This window comes from Vigna radiata, unplaced genomic scaffold, assembly GCF_000741045.1.
Source record: "Vigna radiata var. radiata cultivar VC1973A unplaced genomic scaffold, Vradiata_ver6 scaffold_153, whole genome shotgun sequence".
Classification (NCBI taxonomy): Eukaryota; Viridiplantae; Streptophyta; class Magnoliopsida; order Fabales; family Fabaceae; genus Vigna; species Vigna radiata.
The window spans coordinates 59,821-79,984 of NW_014542917.1; the positions used below are offsets into that span (position 1 = coordinate 59,821).

Genomic DNA, 20,164 nt, shown 5'->3' on the forward strand with positions numbered 1-20,164 from the left:
ACTTCAGCCTCCAAAAACTAAACCATGTTCATCTACTTGTCTTTCTGCTTTTACAAAACACTTCAATTTGCTTCATTTTAAAATTAAAAAATATATATATAAAGTTGGGTAAGTGAGTGGGAGAAAAAGTGATGTGGGAATAGTCATACCCTTTAAATGTTCTAACCTACTAATTTTGAAAAAATAAAATAAATAAAACTATGGTGAAAAAATTAAGAGACAAGGTCCTTGTTTTAAGGGTAAACGTGCTTAAAATTTTGAATGGTAAAATAGAAAATTAAACATGTGAGAAATGAAGAGAGTGTCCTAAAGAAGAATGACAAAGACTATGAAAATGGTCAAAGCAATCCGAAATGGAAATTTTCCTCTTCTAATTATAATATTATTAGTGTGTGAATTTAATTTGTTGAAAAAATTTATATATTTTGTTATGACTAAAAGAAGAAAAAATGTGGTAAAATTAAGTGAATAAATCCAAGTGGAGCAAGTTGCCGAAAGAGGTTAGCTAAAGTTTGAGAATTCCTAGCCGACTTCATATCATGCATGCTCTTCAAGAATATTGCTGGATTCAAATTCCTAGTTTCAATATTTTTTGTTTTGAAAAAATATTAAAAATTCACAATTCCTCATTAATCAAAATAGACCCTGTATATATAAAATTCAAAGTTCTTAAGTAAGATGAGATTGGTTAATTTAAATTATGATTCTAAGTCTTATAAGGATGTAATATTTAAAAAAGTTATAAATTTATGAATTAATATTTTTTTAATTTTAAAGTGAAAAGTGAAATTAAGTCTAATTTAATTATTTAACTTAAAAATGTATGAATTTAGTTTTTTAATTAAATTTTATTAAATTTATTTAATGTTTTTAAATATATTTTATGATAATATCTGAATTGTTTGACATATTTTTTTTTTCAGTATTAATTGAAACATGTTCAAAACCTTAATTAAACTTAATAGAATTTGATTAAAAGAATTAAATTTAAATAATTTTAAAACTAAATGATTAAATTAGCTTATAATTTCAAACAAAAACTAATTTTAATTTTCATTTAAAATTAAAAAGAAAAAATATACTTAACTCTAAATTTATTATTTAAAGTTATGAATTAAAAGATGGATATGTTTTTGAAATAAGAAAATTAAATATCTTATAAGAAAGTATAAATATATTTATATATTAAAGTGGTGTGTTAATAATGTTGTATGTTTTGAATAGATCTCTTAAAATAGTTGAAGAAATTATGAAGTGATGGATTAGAGAAGAGGATGAGAATTTAGAATGAAAGTAGTAAGAGAATGATTGAAGATGTTTGTGATGAAAATCCATCTGCAATGTAATGATGTTAACAGAGACAAAGAAGCAGATGAGTGATAGTGTGTGATGTTTTGTATGGAGGGACATCATCTTTCTTTCCATACCTCCATTAATCATTTACAACATAATCTTAAATATGGGAGTAGTTCTCCTGCTGTTTGTTTACAGGTTTAATAATTAAGTTAATTTTAATATCATTTAATTAAGTTAATTTTAGTAATGTATAAAAATAAATTATTACTCAATCTATATAAATTAGGGTTTTACTTTCTAAATTTAGACATAAAATAAAAATTATTTAAATTTTGCTTTTTTAACTTTAAAAATAAATAGATATACTTCTTTTAATTTAACAGTATTAATTTTTTTATTTCTAAAATAATATTTTAAATTGATGTTTAAATTAGAACATGTTAAATGATATAAATAACTAATTCAAAATATATTAAGAATTTAAGATAAATTGAAAACTCTTATATTAATTAAAAATTAGTAAAATAAGCAATATATAAATAAAAAATATAATATTAAAATTTTAACGTTTTATATTGAAAATAGTATTATATCATCTTATACGACTGAACTCATATTTCAAAAATAATAACTAAAACAAAGAGAGAGAGAGAGAGAGAGAGAGAGAGTTGGTCATTTATGAAGAAAAGTTGGAAGAAAATTTAATCGCTTAATGGTGAATTTGAGAAAAGATGCTTTAACAATTTTCTTTTCACAACATTTTAAGTTATTTTTGTGATTGACAAAATTATTTCATAATTAATAACAATAATCATAAATAATAACATTGATCCAATTATAAAACACATAAATAATATTAAAATATTATTATTATGAAAAAATATGTGCAAACACGTGGACAATTTTTTAAAGCATATCTTATGAGCAAATAGGTGTTAATTAATCCAAATAACCAGTCACATAGAGATGTTCTTATCATATTCTATTTTGCAATTAACACATTTATAATATGGTAAGATTATATATATACATGTATAATTAATTAATATATGTTAAAGAATCTTAATGCGATACATACATATATCTACTCATACTTGTACTATAACTTCACATGATTCCACTTCATTTCAATTTAATAGTAAAATGAACCCATCAAACTTGGAATGAACCACCTTTACAGCATTACCATAAAAAAAAAGAAGCAAAGATATTGATTTATGCTGTTCCAATGGGTCACATCTGAAAGTCTTCCAACTCCAAAATATGATATCTTAAGTAGATGGTGATGGAAGTCCAAAGTAAGAAGAATATATGGTTGCATACTTGCATTTGCATTTTTCATATGCTTTTTCCTCAATCAAAGTGGATAACTTTAATTAGACAAGAATACTAAAGAGATATGTTTATGAGATATATTTAGGTATAAAACAAAAAATTAAAAAAATAAGAAAAAAAGTAATTATTTTTTTCAAAAGTCATTATTTGACACGATAATTTATTGTTGACATTGACATGAAATGGTAAATCTCACCATTTTAAATATTTTTTAAAAGAAAAAGGATAGTTTTGAAAATAAAAATAAAAAAAAAACAGTGTCATTTAAATGTAATTAACACGTGTCATTGTACCAAACCTTTTTTTAGGAAAAGACCCTTTGGCAAACAGACAAAGGTAGGTGAAAGGTAAATGTACCTACAAAGATGGATTGAGTTTATTCTTTACATGCTTTTATGATTTATGAAATATAGTATAATTAATTTAATATTGATTCTTTTGTTCAGATAAAAATAAAGTAAGAAAACATGTTTTTGTAGTTGAAAGAGATGGATGATAAAGTGTTGGAGAAAACATTTAGCCAAATAATAATAATACTTACTCAAAGCTTACCAAATTGGATTAAAGAATTAGCCACCATTACCTAACTCAAAATGACATTAGACCTAGATGGGAACCAAGATCTATCTAAAAAAATATGATATATGATAGATCTATCATAAGAACAATGTTTCAATCCTTCTTTTACCCATTGTTTATAAAGGAAATGGGAAAAAGACAAAAGTAATTTGTATTATTTTGTATTGAAAAGGAAAGTAAAAATAATTTAACTTGATTGTAATTTTGATTCTTCATTTATTATATATGTGGGATTTTTATATATTTTTATATATATATATATATATATATATATATATATATATATATATATATATATATATATATAAAGTTATGATATTGTTGGATCACTCACATATTAGTAATCTTCTTCCTATTCCATAAATTATATGTTTCAAACCATATTATCAATCAATCTCATCTATCTAAAAAAACGTCAATTTAATAAGGGGTACAACGGCACAATTGGATAATAAAATATTACACAATTAAAATGATAGGTATTTTAAAATGAAAAATTAGAAGTTCAATTTGATCTAATTAATTTAAAATGATAAGATCTATTGCACTGTTTTTTCCCACTTGTTTTTCTTTTTAATATTTTTAACTTTTACTTATCTTTTTTATGTATTTCTCTTTATACCTTATAATTTATTGGATAATGATACTATAATAATATTTTTTTTAATAATATTTTAATATTATCTGTTTGTCATTTTATTATTGATATATAGTTATTTTTTATAATAATTATTATTAATTATGAAATAATTTTGAATTAATCACATAATTATAGATAAATAAAATTAAAATGTTGTCAAAGTATATATTATAATGTATGATGATCTTAATTTATTTTCTCTGGATGGAATGTAGTTAAATAAACAAAAACACCAACAGGTTGTGGCATCACCCTTTATAGAAACACCCAAATTCTCACACAAACAACAACCATTTTCTTGCACCAAGGATTTTGTCTCCACATTTAAGCACCATCAACTCCATCAATCATATAAGTTTTAATACATCTATTCCCAAATCACAATCGGAAAGTTATTTTTAATATTAATTTTTTTAACATAAATAGTATAGTTATAAATAAGTTTTATTATTTTAAAATATATAATTTTTTTAGAAATGATTTTTCTAAAATTTTCTTTTTTAAGGGTTTTTTATTGAAAAATCGATACCGAGTTATTTACTACAAAAACAAGAAATAAAATATGGTTGAAGTTTTTTTACAGTAATAAAATTTGGAAATTAAGTTACACATCGAAAAAAAAAAAAATTAAACACTATATAAAAAGTATAAAAAGAAAAGTTCATAAATTTATTGTTTTAAGATCTTAAATTACAATGTTAATTTCTTATATAAATTTGGATTCATATCTTACTATTGCTGACTATCTCCAATAAATCCTACTTCAAATACCCATATAGAAAAAGATCCATAATCTACTAGTCCTTAAAAAAGAGTTTTCCATTAGTCATTTTCGTAACAGTTAAAATATATGTATCTTACAATTCAAATGTCTCCTTCTCCCTTCCATGGCAGCAATTTTTTATTGCATTTCAGATTGATACTATATAAGTTGTGACCATTTAACTACATAATTGGACTAATTGGACGAGCAGCAATAAATCAAAAAGATGTTAACAAAAGTACATGCATTACTTGAATGATATTGCCACCTATATTCACTTTCGATTTAAGGCAATTCAAGAGTCTTATATTCCCTCCCTTGATAGGAACTTTAGATTGCAAATTCTGGTTTACATGATGTTTCGGTTGAATTTGTCTGAGAATCAGTCGTTGTTCCTTGCTTTGTTCTTTTTCGATCGTTCAATCTTCTTCAAGAACGCATTCCACTCCGATGAGTTGTTGACATGCAGAAAATACTCCAAAGTTCAAGTTATGTTTCATAAAGAGGTCTATATTTAATTAAGATAGAAAAAGATGTGTTTACCTGAGCATCATTAGTATATTTATAAGACAAACCCATTGATTAATTATTAATGTAGTATATTTTTAGGTAATCAAACCCAATTATTAATACCGTATATTTGTAAAGCGTAAGGCAATTTGACCCATTAATACTTGATCATTATGATTAACTTTGATCGGTATATTTCATATAGTACACATGATTATCACCAATACTTATAGTTTTCACTACACTCATTATCACCACTATGCTAAACATGGTACTGGTATAAATCAGTAGAAAAATAAAGCATACTACTAAACAACGAACTAGTTATGCCATACTTCAATTACAGATCCAAGGAGTGCAACTTTTCTAACACTACTACAACACTTTTCGTGGGAGTTTCCATCTCTTTTTCGTTGCTGAATCTTAAAGACATGGCCTGCACCTGCTCCAATAACCAATTATATCTGTTGTGTACTATAGATAAAAGAGGGTGTCAAAAAAACACTTATAGCAGAAAAAATAGAATGTTTTGTGCATCTAAAATATATCATATTAGATAAATAAAACTTTAAACATGTACTTATTGATTAGTTCTTGAAATAATAATATGAAAATTCTACGCGTATCCACTAATTTCTATTATCAACTTCTTGTGTATGTGGAACAAAAGTTTTAGAAGAAAAACTCTGAAATATTCTGCATTTTTCAATGTGAAACACAAAGCCTTTCCTTATATCAATGTGAAAAGACCAACTTTCATTTCAGACAGGAAATACTCTACCCTTTTTCAAAAAACTAAACTTTCTGTTACTAATACTATCTGTAAGCAATTTGACCAAGTCATTATATCTATGTACGAGTGTGTGTATATATATATATATATGTATGTATGTATATATGTATTGGTACAAAAAGTGCCACAGGGTATTTTATAGGGAAATAAGAGAACCATGCTAGAGAAATGTAAAGGTAGCAATATTAAATTGTTTTTGTTGGAATGCAGCAAACTGGAAAATTAATTTCTGTCGCGGAAAAACAAAATATAAGAGGTCAATTTTTACCATAAAATCCATAAGAAATGACACTAAGTTGATTGCTTTGAAGTGGAACTGCTTCATGTATCGTTTTCTGAAGACTGATTACAGTGTACGTTTTCAGTTTTCTCGTAGAAAAAGAATAAAGCCAGCTAGTAGACATTGGAACATGTCATGTCTTGCAGATTCAACAAAGACATATCAGTAAGAGACATTGCACAGGACGTACTAAGGCCATGTTTGAATAACTTTTATGAACAAAAGCTTGTTACAGAAAAGGAGAAACTAAGTTGAGATTTTTGATGAAGTAAAGTTGTTAAATGAGAAAACTTTTTCTTACATGTTGTGTGGTTTGAGGTAACCTTGAAGGGCAGCTGGTCTTATCCAAAAGGGCTTCTTAAGAGGCCAATAAGATGATTGAAAATCCAAAGTCCCTCGACCCACTTCACCACCCACCAAACAGAACACTGGTTTTCTTTTTTGATTATCTGCACGTGAAACCCCAATAATTCCTCATGCACAAGTGGGGTCTAAAAGCCACCACTTCCTCTTTTGTTCTCATGCCAAAATACACCACTCACAAATCACAATTTCCTCCATTAGGCCTTCAATTTCAACACTCTCTCTCTCTCAATGTTTCTTCTCCCTTGCTTCCCTTAAACTTTTTCAACATTCTTTCCAAGTTTATCTTTCTTTACCATTCCCCACCATCACCCCTCATCAATGGCTATGGCAACACCAATGTTGCCATTCTTTCTCTCCCTTGTTTCTCTCTGCATCATCAGTGCAAACGAAGTCTGTTCTTTGGAAGAGAAGAAGATGTTCAACGTGCAAATGTTCCAGAAGAAACAGCAACATGGTAACCAAGGTTGTCTCCTTCCTGAATCAAGTGAGTTTAGTGGGAATGAGAAGTTCCTAGGTTTTGTTTTTCTGAACTTTATGTCATGTTTCACTTTGGATCTATTAATAACATTTAACGAAAACTACCGATCTTTTTTACTGTTAGAATCTAAGTAAAAGAGAAAAGAGAAACTATCATTGGTCTCTCTCTTTCCCTGTCAAGTTTGGTCTTAAAGAGGTTTACCACCTTTGACAAAGCATACCTTGACTTTAACATCACTTTGGATTTATATTATATCATACTTTCTTTTGATAAAGTTTAAGCCTTTTTTGTTATATCAGTTCAGAAATGAAACCCTTTCTGATATGAATTCTCAGGACGAGAGAAAGGTTCTATTGTGCTGGAAATGAAGGACACAGGCCACTGCTCAAAGAAGAAAATTGATTGGAACAGAAGGCTTCAGAAGCAGTTAATATTAGATGATCTTCGAGTTCGTTCAATGCAAAACAGGATAAGAAAACTAGTCTCAAGCAAAAAGATAGAAGCTTCACAAACACAAATTCCATTAGCTTCTGGTATAAACTTGCAAACCTTAAACTACATTGTGACAATGGAATTGGGAAGGATGAACATGACTGTGATAATTGACACCGGAAGCGACTTGACATGGGTCCAATGTGAGCCTTGCATGTCATGTTACAATCAACAAGGACCAATGTTCAAACCATCTACTTCCTCTTCCTACCAATCAGTTTCATGCAATTCATCAACATGCCTATCTCTTCAAACTGCCACAGGAAACACAGGAGCATGTGGAAGTAATAAATCAACTTGCAACTATGTGGTTAACTATGGTGATGGATCCTACACAAATGGAGAACTAGGTGTTGAAAAACTTAGTATTGGAGGTGTTTCAGTGAGTGATTTTGTGTTTGGTTGTGGTAGGAACAACAAAGGTCTATTTGGAGGAGTCTCTGGCCTTATGGGGTTAGGAAGAAGTTACCTATCATTTGTTTCTCAAACCAATGCCACATTTGGAGGAGTTTTCTCATACTGTTTACCAACTATAGAAGCAGGTTCATCTGGGTCATTAGTTTTGGGCAATGAGTCTTCACTTTTCAAGAATGTAACTCCCATCAGTTACACCAGAATGCTTCCAAATCCACAGCTTACCAACTTCTACATTCTCAATCTCACTGGCATAGAGATTGGTGGAGTGGCTTTGCAGGCTCCAAGCTTTGGAAGTTATGGGGTTTTGATTGATTCTGGCACAGTGATCACAAGACTGCCCCCATCAGTGTACAAGGCTTTGAAGGCAGAGTTCTTGAAACAGTTCACTGGCTTCCCTTCAGCACCAGGGTTTTCAATTTTGGATACCTGTTTCAATCTCACTGGGTATGATGAAGTGATCACACCCACTATAAATCTTCATTTTGAGGTCAATGCTGAGCTGAAGGTGGATGAAACTGGCACATTCTATGTGGTAAAAGAGGATGCTTCACAAGTTTGTTTGGCCATTGCAAGTCTTTCTGATGAATATGACACTGCTATTATTGGAAATTATCAGCAAAGAAACCAAAGGGTAATCTATGATACCAAAGAATCCAGAGTGGGATTTGCTGGGGAACAATGCAGTTTCTCTTGAATAGTGAAATTTGATACCATAATAGATGTTATTATGGAGGATGCAATTCCTCAATGCAGACTTGAGCATTATCCTCAGCAAAACCTTTTTCTTTTTTAACATTTTCATATAAACAATCGCCAGCATCAAGAGTGACATTTATGAGGGTTTACCAATGATATATGATCATTGTATTTTAAACTTTAATTTATGAAACAAAGGAAAGTTTGAATTGTAAATGCATTCATACATTCCATTGGTATAAAGGATATTGTAATGCTGCACTTCATCAGGAAATGAAGCCTTGTCTCCATTGATCCTTACATTCGTTAGAGTTTTCAAAACAAACAATGTTGTTCCAAATTAGACTGGTAAGAAGCTCTTCATTCTTCACCAAATCAGTGATTCCAAACTGGTGTTTTAGTGAAACAAAATTCTTGGAAAGTTTTGTAAAATATTTATAATTATTACGTAATGTATAAAGGATATTAGACCTCTTTAAATATCCATGACTGTTTCCAAAAATTATTAAACACAGGTTTTTACAGCATTTTTTCTAGAAAATCTGACTTGCTTAACTTTAAGATTCTTAACAAGCAACAAAACACTAAAGATTAAAAAAATAATTAGGAATAAATTGATAGTTTCACAACTTACTGGGAAACAGCTTTTTCTAAAAGTTTTAACGTTTTCATAATAAACAAATAACTTTCTTTTAAAATACCCAAAAAGAAAAAATCTTTTATTGAACAAATTCCCAATTTCCCTTTATCAATATATTACCAAATTTCCAACTTACGTAATTACTAGGCTAGGCAGGACACACTTAACTTAAAAAATTTAAACTATAATTTATTTCTACTTTTTTAAACTTAAAAAACTTAAACTATTTCTATTAAAAACTAATTATACATATTAACAGTTGAGTTTAAAAATATTAAACTATTTTATTTTCTTTTGAGTATACTTAACTGTGGTTTCAGTTTTCCTATTTACTTTCTCAGTCTCAGTTAGGTTTTTCTATTTCCTGTCACAATTTCCTATTTTCGTATTTCCTATCTCTCTTAAAGGTTGCCGCCACTGTTGTCGAAGACTCGCTGTTGTTCGCTGTCGAAGGCTTTTCCACATTCTGCCGTTGCCGAACTGTTGAAGGCTCTTCCACCATTGTCGAAGGTTCTGAGAACACTTTTCGCTGGAAAGAGAAGCAAATCTGCAACCCAAAGGTACGTTTTTCCCTTTCCCTTTCAAAAGAGATTGAAAAACCTTGGCATAGTAGCTATGGAAAAACGAAGGAGAAGAGGGGGGCAAAACGACGTCGTTGAGGCGGGAGCCGGAGGAGGTCGCACCTGAGTTCCAGAAGGAGTCGATGGAGTTGCCGGCGGGGGGAGAGGGCGAGGGCGGGAGGCCGTCGCCGAAGAGGGAGTAGTCGAGGAAGGACTAGACGCCATGGATGGCGAGGGAGAGGGTGAAGAAGAGGTCGGAGTGGGTGAGGGGGGTGTAGTCGAGGGAGAAGTTGGCGGGGGAGTTGTGGTGACGGAGATGGTTTTGGCGGCGAGGAGGGTAGGGAGGCGGGTGCGGCGGGGGAGGAGGAGGAGGTCGGAGAAGGGGAGGCGCTGGGGGACGACGGGATAGTGGAGTAGGAGGGGGATCCAGCGGAGGACGGTCGAGGAAGGCATTGCGTGGGATGAAGAGTGTGGCTTTGAACTAAAATAGTTTACTGTATGGCAGTGTAATTGAACTAAAATTAAGTTCAATTAAGTTTCTGTTAACTACATTTTTAGTTCAATTCAGTTTCCTTGAATTAATATATAATTAACTATAATTGGTTATAATACAGTGTAGATAGTGCAGTTTGCCCCTCAAATTGCAAGAACATGGGTTTTAACATTCAACCCTATGGGATTCAATCCATGCTCAAGGAAGGCCACAAACACCTTTCTGGTCTAGATGAGGCGGTTCTCAAGAACATCGACGCCTGCAAACAACTATCCACTATAACTCGAACTTCCCTTGGTCCCAATGGTAACGATCGCGCTTACCATTTTTCGTTTTTACGTTTTTTAACTGACCCCGAATGGGTGTTGTACCTCCAGATTCCAAAAGTTTGGATTTTTATGATGTGGGTATGTGTACGTTTTCATGGTTGTGGATCTAGCGTTTATGCGGATGCCGTGCTAAGAGTAAATGTAACGAGGTGGCTTGAGAAAGAGAAGTTTCTGTTTTTCGTTTACTAAGGAGATTTTCATTTTGGATTCGGGGAAAGTTTTTTGTTTGTTCGTGTATGAACCTGTTGCTGGTTGTTGTTAACTGAAGGAAGGGTTTGACTGGATAGATTTATATTGTTTGTACTATTTTGTTTGATCTGCTTCAGGTATGAATAAGATGGTTATAAATCATTTGGACAAGCTTTTTGTCACGAATGACGCTGCGACAATTGTGAACGAACTTGAAGTACAGCATCCTGCTGCCAAGATTTTGGTTTTGGCTGGGAAGGCTCAACAAGAGGAGATTGGGGATGGAGCTAACTTAACTATTTCATTTGCTGGGGAGCTCCTNCAGGGTGCTGAGGAACTTATCAGGATGGGTTTGCATCCGAGCGAGATAATCAGTGGATACACTAAAGCAATCAACAAGGTTTTTTGGTTTTGATGGGAGCTATAGTGATTCTTCTTTAAATATTGTATTGATGTTGCTGCTTTCTCTCGCTCTAATTCCTTGTCATGTTTCAGACTGTTCAAATATTGGATGATCTGGTTGAGGAAGGTTCAGAGACTATGGATGTTCGTGATAAGGAGCAAATTGTTTCTCGAATGAAAGCAGCGGTTGCTAGCAAGCAGTTTGGTCTAGAAAATACCATATGCTCACTTGTTGCTGATGTGAGTGCATCCGAATCCATTTTACTATGATAAATTGCTTTGGTAGGATAATACTGTTTACAGTCTGACCTTCGTTTGGAAAATAGGCATGCATCCAAGTATGTCCGAAAAACCCAGCAAACTTTAATGTGGACAACATTCGCGTTGCAAAGCTCTTGGGAGGGGGCTTGCATAACAGCACAGTAGTTCGAGGAATGGTGTTGAAGAGTGATGCTGTTGGGACTGTAAAGCAAGCAGAGAAGGCAAAGGTGAGCTTTCTCTGTGTTGAATTTTTTTTGTTTTATCGGTGAGTCTCCTATAAATTCATTTGTTGTGAATTAGATCCTTCAAAACTATCTTATCATTGCCATTTTTCCATACTCTATGCTAGATGATTTTAAGCCAAGCTTTCAGGTTTGCTTGTGCGTGTGCTCTTCATTGGTTCCTTAATTTGATATTTTGATTAGTTCGAAGCCTATACTTTTAGCCTGACCTGAGTAATATGCGAGGACTTCATTTTAGCTTTAGTCTATTTTTATCATCTTCAACATATTCTCTCACATAATTATGCATGACTTCAAGAAAAAAAAGGTGAAATTAGTACCTTAATTGTCTGACACGATTTTTTGTTTTGGTTTTGTTCTCCAACGGTTTTTTGTTTTATTTTTGTCCTCGCTTTAAAGTTTAAAATGTTTAACAAGTTAATTCTGTTAGGTCCAGGCAACATTCTAACACCCCTAATTAATAGCTCTGTTAATGAGGTTAAGTTGTCTTCTAATTTAGCTTAACATGGTTTCATGTTGATCTCCCTCTTTAGAATGTTCAACAATTTGTCCATTCTAGGACAAAAGAATTTGAAACAGGGGTGTGCTACACTCGAGGGTTAAACCAGAAAACCCATTGAAATATTGGTATTTCATTGAACCAGAAAAACTAATTTCTCGCATATAGTAGATATAAACAACCCATTCCAACCCTGCTGTGAACTACACAATCAAGCCCTTTGCAGCAATTCAAAACACAATCTCCATTAGAAAATCTTTTCATAGAAGTTATAGATTTGCACAGTGATACGGTTATGTGTGACTGTCGTATTTCGGTGGAATTCAATAATCAAATGAAACAATATTTTAATCACTCTTGTACTAAAGTGTAATGATCTAATCTATCTTTGAAAGAGGCCATTGTTGACATCTTGAAACAAAGTCTAATTACGATGCCTCCACATGGTTTTCCTTCCTTTCCATTTTTTTATTTTACTCATCTTTGTTGTTTTCATTTGCCGTCGCTACATTTGTTTTATAATTTTCACTACAAGAGGGCATTATTGAATTTGATTTGAACATGATAGCAGAAAACAGATACTGCATTTGAAATTGTATGTGCTAAGTAGCAAATTGCACGAGTTTTTTTTCTTCTATGGTAAGAAACAAGGACCAAATTAACCCAACTACCTTTCATTCTAACAAAATATTTGTCTTAGATGCAATTATGTTACTATAGAGGTCTACCTGAAGCCTCCTTCATCCATATCTCCTATGAATGAATCCATACTTCTCCAAACCTCATCTCTACTTGACTTACTTCAATGTTTAGAAGGCCACTGTTCATCACACCCCAACTTCATGTTTATATCAGTTTTGAATCTCCTCTACTAATGATACTCCTTTCCAATATCTCCAAACAAAATGGTTCTCCATTCCAGTACAAGGCATACTCTTGCCTGAGATTAGCCTGATTTTTATGAACATCAAGTCTGTATGCCATAAGATTAGTGGCAAGAAGGCAGAGTCATTGACAGTGTTGACAAAGTTATTAGTGGAATTGGATTTGGATGCATCTGTTAATGAAAAGGGCTAAGTGTTTGGGTGTTTAAATGTTCGAGGGCCAAGAGAAAACAAATAGGGTGAGAGGACTTGAGCATTATTAACATGTTAAAAATAATTAAAAAAGGAAACAACAATAGAAACCATCATAGTAAGCCAAGTTGAGAAGATGGAAGAACTGCTATAACTTGAGGTTAAATTATTGAGTTGTTACTGCATTTATAAAAGTCTTAGAATTAGATTTATATTTTTTATATTCTGCATTGTTTAAAATTTGTGTGTGGAGTTTTCAATGCTATTTTTAGCTTCGAATGGTTTTTGACTTTGTCCAAACGTTTTGGCAGGTCTTTAATGTGAATTTATGAAAGCACTTTCTTTAGTAGTGTTCTAGGGCATATTGAACAAAACTCCTATGACTACATAGTATATAGTCATATCCCTTTTGGGATCATGTCGGGCTTTAAAATTTAAACTGTATATGGGTTTGTAATTTTGAAAGGCTTCACATGCTATCTTTTCTAAAAAGGGATTTAATGTAAGTATGGAGTGGCTCATTTTGAGATTATTTAACCGAGTATTACCTGCTAATATGATTGGTTGTGTCAGGCCTGTTGCAATTATATGCTTCAACATTGAAGCTCTACTAATTTCAATGAAGTTATTTGTTCTCTCACTTTTTGTTGAGATGCATATTTTCCTGTCATCGTGTAGCAAGATCTTTTTCTATAATCTTCTACATTGAGTATATTTGATATACACAAGATATCAATCCTTTTTTCCCAATGAAAAAATATTGGCAAATTTTCAAACTGTCTTGTGCTGAGTTCTTTTATCTGTATTGTTTAAGGTTGCTGTGTTTGCCGGTGGTGTTGATACATCAGCAACTGAGACTAAAGGAACTGTCCTCATACATTCAGCGGAGCAGGTATGTCAAAATGACTAGAGTTTGGATTTGATCACTGTCTTCTACTTACTGTTTTATGTAGATATGTTCTTTTAATTGTTTGCATATAATGTGTCTAATGTTATAAGCTGGAGATCTAACTGTGTCCAAAATGAGAAGGTTGGAAGTGGATATTGGTTGGGTACTATAGCTAAATCTTAATGCAGTAATGACAACCGTAAACTTGTGTTATTGTTTCTTTTTACCAAGTATAAGTTTTCTCCGCTGATAATTTGGAAGGCTCTAACAAGGTATTATTTTGGGCCATGTCATTATTGTCTTGTAGATTTTGTTTGGTCACATTGCTGCTGAGTTTTCTATGTTAATTTATCATGATTTTTTGGGTTTGGTTATGCTTTATTGGTTTTACATATTCTTCTAATTGTTATAACTTAAAACATATAAAAATCCTAAAAGGTCTGTTGTACTTGGTCAATGCCTGATTCAAATTGTTATAACTTAATGCATACTAGCATTGAGTTTCTCAAATTGTGCCTTCATCCATTTTTCTCATGCTGATATGTTTTGAAGTGATTTGTGGCTAGATTTTTTTATTGGAAACAATTTAATGTTTAAATTTAAATCTGTAAGACAATTTGGCAGTAACTTTTAGGATAATCTGTTTTTTTTTTTTATTCTCAACTTCTTCTGTAATAGGAAATGGTTTTATTTATTATACCTGAGGCTGTACTGCTAAAGGATCCTTGGGATTTTATAGACCCTGATTTTTCTAATGTTTTGTTTTCCTATATTATTTGACGCTTTGNTAAATGGATTTTCTCTCTTTTTTATTTATATAGCTGGAAAATTATTCAAAAACTGAAGAGGCTAAAATAGAGGAGCTCATCAAGGCAGTAGCAGATTCTGGTGCCAAAGTGATTGTCAGTGGAGGAGCAGTTGGAGAGATGGCTTTGCATTTCTGTGAGCGTTACAAGTGTGTGAAGTCTTTTATCCCTTTTGGATTGTTTTAGTTGTTTCTCGCTGTTGAATTAATATGAACATTATAAGTATTCAAGTCTAGATTGTTTTCTAACTTAAATATTATTGCATATAGGCTTATGGTTCTGAAAATCAGCTCAAAGTTTGAACTACGACGATTTTGCAGAACAACTGGTTCTGTTGCTATGGTTTGTGTTTNTGCTTATTTGGTTATGTAAATATGTTTTATACTTTCTGTCTAATCAATTTTATTTTCCTGTTATAGTTGAAACTCAGCCAACCGAATCCAGATGATCTTGGATATGTGGATTCTGTTTCAGTTCAGGAAATTGGTGGTGTCAGGGTATGTTCAAACCTGAATGAGCTCTGCTGTCTTCTTTGTTCCACGTTTCTTGTTTATATTAGTTTATGAGAAAATATGCTATGCACTGACAACGGAAAATACACTGGTTTATTCCAACTATGGTGTGCACTTAATTGATTGGCTTGATTCTTTTGTTCTTCCCATGTCTAAGTATGACAGACAACTTCCTCTTATATTGATATGCAGGTGACTGTTGTCAAAAATGAAGAGGGTGGAAATTCTGTGGCCACTGTTGTTCTACGAGGAAGTACTGAAAGTATACTAGATGATCTTGAAAGAGCAGTGGATGATGGAGTGAACACTTACAAGGTAATTCCTAATGTTCTGAAATTTTGCATGATTTTGAAGAAGTAATTTTCTGTTATTTCCCTATGATGGAAATCCCATATCAAGTGGATATAAGACCAAATTATAGCATACAATACAAGTGGGTGCAAATGTCACCTTATAAGCTAATTTTTTGAGGTTGAGTTGGACTTAAATTACACTTTTTTAAGACCTTCTATAAATCTTGTAAAATCGAGTCTGCATGCCTGCAAAACTCAGGATTAATATTGCTTATTACATCTTATTGGAGGCATTTCTTTTTAAAACAATTTAATGTTTGAGCTAATTGAAATATGGATTAATTGTTTGGAGGCACTTTTTTAAAAACAATTGAATGCTTTAGCTTATCGGAATATGGATTAATCCTTTTCCACGCAATTATGTATCAGGCCATGTGCAGGGATAGCAGAATTGTACCTGGCGCTGCAGCCACAGAAATTGAGTTAGCTAAACGGGTGAAAGATTTTTCCTTCGGGGAGACAGGGTACTTTTTATTTTCCTTTTCACTTTCAAACAATGATTATAATTCNTGGGGATNCATTTATGTGGGTTGTTCACACACATCCTTCTTCCNTTCATACTAATTACCTGATGAATTTATTTGTGTGACTTTGGCTTTTGGTAATGCTATTAATTATCTCGTATAGGGCTATAAATATCCTATTATTATTTTCTAAAGATTTTATATCATTTGCTGAATTCTTTGTATCTTTTAAGGCACCTCTAAACAAGTTCTATATTGAAGAGATGCACGAGTGGGTAAAAGAACTGTAAACTATTATTATTTTTCTAATTTTTGTTTTAAATAAATGTAAGGTTTTATTGTGTTAAGTTCCATGAGCAACTGGTTATAAAGAATTTGTGCGACATCCATGACAGATTGTTTAGTAAATTGTCTACATCTAGATACCACATGCTTTAACATACGTTCATTGTTATATATTTGCATTTCATTGGCTACTAGCCCTTTGGGATCATTCACCACTAATGTTTTATCTTCTTGGATATATCTTGCTCTATTTCAATATTGTATGATGCAATTTTTTCAATATCTTTTCTAACTGGAGGTATTAGGAAATATTGAGGTTATCATAAATTAAATATGTTCTAAAATCTATCTTGAGCCCAAATGTTTGTAATACTGCAATTACTGTTTATTATTTGGAAATAGTTATAATGTCTGGGTATAGTTGCTATGTCTTTATGCGTCAGGAATATTGTTTAACATTTGTGAAGGGGTTAACTTGTTTGAATAGGTGAACTCATCTTTTTGTGTTTGCCTATCTGGCACTATGTGTAGAGATCATTGTATCTTTTTGTAATTTACCGATAGAAGAATCCATATAAGTGAATGAATAAGCTAAAAGATAGTTAATCTCTTAGACATTTTTTTTTCTCCTTTCTCAAGTATTTTGTTCATTGCTTATTTGGTATTTGACATTTTAATGGAATTGACTAAACNTTTGCAATGGCTCTGTAGGTTGGATCAGTATGCCATAGCAAAATTTGCAGAAAGTTTTGAAATGATTCCTAGAACTTTNGCTGAGAATGCTGGGTTAAATGCAATGGAGATCATATCTTCGCTATATGCAGAACATGCATCTGGAAATGCCAAAGTTGGCATTGATTTGGAAGGTGGCTGTAAGGATGTTTCAACCTTGAGCATTTGGGATCTCCATGTGACTAAGTAAGCTATATTCTAACACAACATGTTTTATACGGTGGCAACCCCAAAATTTGAGCGAATAATGAACTGTCTCTTCACTATTGTTTTGTAGATTCCCTTGGTAAGCTTTGTCTAATAAAAAATTGTAGACATTAAGGGCTCCTATCGTTGATGGAGTTTATGCATTCTTTCAACTTCTAAGATTGAAACAATTATATGAAATCAGAAATTATCTTCATATCACCTGAAAGACCAGTTTCATCTTATTGTTTTTTCTGTTCAGGCTCTTTGCTCTTAAATATGCTGTAGATGCTGCATGCACTGTACTACGAGTGGACCAGGTAATCAACTAATGATAATGTCTTTGCCGGTCATTTCCAGATTCCCCTGTCACATGTACCTCAGAAGCATATTTTAATTACGGAAACAAGCTTTGAAACACAGGTTTTTTATGGTTAATAAATATAACTAGTGCTAATAGTATGCAGCTTTTGTATACTAGCAACTAAAATGAAGAATAGGGTACCATGATGCCATATTCTGACCTGGGATCTAATAATGAAGATTGAAACAATGTTGGTTTGGTACTTACATAAATGCACAAGGTTTAACATAGGGATAGTTAGTTATAATAGTTCAGCAGTTGGAGTTGTATGATTAGAGAATTGACTTGAACAATTGCAATCTTCATCCATTTCATCCTCTAGCATGACCCTCTTGTACTGATATAATCGGCACATTTCCTCAATTCTTTGTGATTGATCTTGTACTGCTATGATGGTGATTGTGCTTTTCGCATTAATTTAGAAGTTCCCGTCTCTTCCATCGTCTCTCTGACCTATAATTTCCAGAATCAAACTATCTGATTCTCACCCAGCTCATAATCTTCCAGATCAATCATGACCATAGCAAGCGCCATTTTCATTTAACGAGTAGTGTCTCCTTTAAGACAGGAATGCTTAGTATTGTTTCATCAGTTATTAGGCCCACTGCATGCAACACTTCACTGTCACATTCATGGTTTTCCCTTGGTACCCTATTTCTTTAACCAGAGTGAAAGTGAGGTACTGTATACGAAGATTGATTGTCATTTTTTCCAAATTATAGTGGATGGAAACTTCATTTTACTAGGTTGAACTAGACTTTTACTTTCTAAGATGTTGATTTTAACTTGGGGAGAAGTTTGATTCTTTTTACTTTGATTCATCTTATTTTCTTAGTATGTGTTTGTGGAAAACTTTATCCAGACTCAACATAATATTATTAATTTTCAGTGCAAAAGTTGATTTATACATCACGAGCACCCGATACTTTGCTATTTACAGTTGTCCATAGGGTATGGTATCATTTCAACAAAATAGAGTGCTACTAGTTACTATCGTTTATTCAAAGGATTGATTTTTAATTCCACAGTTAAGCTTTAACAGCAGTACTAAGGATTTTAGGCTGGCAGTGTCCTTGTGTTTAAGTAGTATAAAGAATGTAATGTAATGACAACTTGTGGTTTACAAAGTGAAACAATTAAGGAATAAATGGCAATGATGATGAGCCTATAAGGCCTATGCCATGAGGATTATTGACAGATGCATATACAGCTTATGTGAATTTCAATGTAATATTTTCGTCTATTTTTTCTTGAAAAGAAGTTAGAATTTTGAAATGTAGATATGAGAAGTGATATGATGTTACAAGATAGAGAGAAATTAGAGGTTTCAAATAGGTGTTTTTAATATGGATGTTTCCATATATCATTGTTTAACTCAGTGTAAAGTTGGGGAGTTATGATTTTTTTTTTCTTCAGATTATCATGGCAAAACCAGCTGGTGGTCCAAGGAGAGGAGAGCAACCTGCAGGCGCAGATGAAGATTAAGTCTAAAAAATGCGAATTGATTATTATCTTGGTCATGTTTGTATCTCAACATGATGGCTCGAATTTGACTTAGGCAATGTTTTATTTTATTTAGACTTTAGTAGTGGTGTTCTTCACCAAATTTTGAATTTTGTTTTTGCCATGACAAAGAGGTTTTGTTGTGTGAGTGGCGATATTAATTTACTGATCATTATCACCCTGGCCTTTGTTTGAGATGTCATGTATGTAAGGTTTTTCGGGTATCAAAGCTGTTACACTTGAAATTTATCCATTATTGAGAAAGAAAACTTATTGGGTTTTTCATAGTGAAAGCAAACAGCGCCTAAATTTATGTTCTTCCTCTAAAGGTTGTTGTGGCCTTCTGTGTGTAACTACTGCCATCTCATGGTGGTACCTTATTTCTTCATTGTGAGATTATTAGCAAAATTTTATGACTAGTTACAGAAATCGTGGTATTTTATAAGATTAGAATCTTCTCGTCAGTTAAGAAATATAAAAGAATTTTCCTGTCAGGATCTTGTATTTATAATAATTTGGGTATATTAGATATAATGTATAAGAGAGACGGTAAGAGAATATGAAAAAATATATCTAAGAATTAGGTTGATGAAAGGAAGTTGTATTATTGAGAGAGGACAAAACCGTGTTTGGAATTGGACATACAAAAGGCTAAGCTAAAGGCATATGCAAGACTTGTTAGACAAAGTTAACATCTTGTGTAGAGAAAGAGAATAAAGGAGTTTCATAAAAAA

The 20,164-nt window shown here is 32.1% G+C and overlaps 3 protein-coding genes across 5 annotated transcripts; 2 read left to right on the forward strand and 1 right to left on the reverse strand.

Moving 5' to 3' along the window:
* The first annotated feature begins 6,609 nt into the window (after positions 1–6,609).
* LOC106752594 (aspartyl protease family protein At5g10770) lies at positions 6,610–8,945 on the forward strand. Its single transcript, XM_014634307.2, has 2 exons — positions 6,610–7,046; positions 7,376–8,945. The coding sequence occupies exons 1-2, from the start codon at positions 6,881–6,883 to the stop codon at positions 8,641–8,643; spliced, it is 1,434 nt and encodes a 477-aa protein (XP_014489793.1). The 5' UTR covers positions 6,610–6,880; the 3' UTR covers positions 8,644–8,945.
* Positions 8,946–9,626: 681 nt separating this feature from the next.
* LOC106752653 (T-complex protein 1 subunit theta) lies at positions 9,627–19,715 on the forward strand. Of its 3 annotated transcripts, none has more exons than XM_022777205.1 (14): positions 9,627–9,845; positions 10,474–10,644; positions 10,994–11,256; positions 11,352–11,498; positions 11,585–11,746; positions 14,151–14,228; positions 15,047–15,180; positions 15,301–15,373; positions 15,451–15,528; positions 15,736–15,858; positions 16,266–16,360; positions 17,357–17,563; positions 17,826–17,883; positions 19,344–19,715. In XM_022777205.1, exons 2-14 carry the CDS (start codon positions 10,497–10,499, stop codon positions 19,410–19,412), a joined length of 1,635 nt encoding a protein of 544 aa, XP_022632926.1. In that variant the 5' UTR covers positions 9,627–9,845; positions 10,474–10,496; the 3' UTR covers positions 19,413–19,715. The 3 variants fall into 3 exon arrangements, with proteins under 3 accessions (XP_022632926.1, XP_014489865.1, XP_014489866.1); XM_014634379.2 differs by having other exon boundaries at positions 9,628–9,845; positions 10,460–10,644; XM_014634380.2 differs by having other exon boundaries at positions 9,628–9,845; positions 10,465–10,644.
* Positions 9,687–10,298, reverse strand: LOC106752596 (vegetative cell wall protein gp1-like). The gene is made up of 2 exons (XM_022777177.1): positions 9,969–10,298; positions 9,687–9,863 (listed from the first exon to the last, which is right to left on the reverse strand). The coding sequence occupies exons 1-2, from the start codon at positions 10,296–10,298 to the stop codon at positions 9,687–9,689; spliced, it is 507 nt and encodes a 168-aa protein (XP_022632898.1).
* Positions 19,716–20,164: the final 449 nt, after the last annotated feature.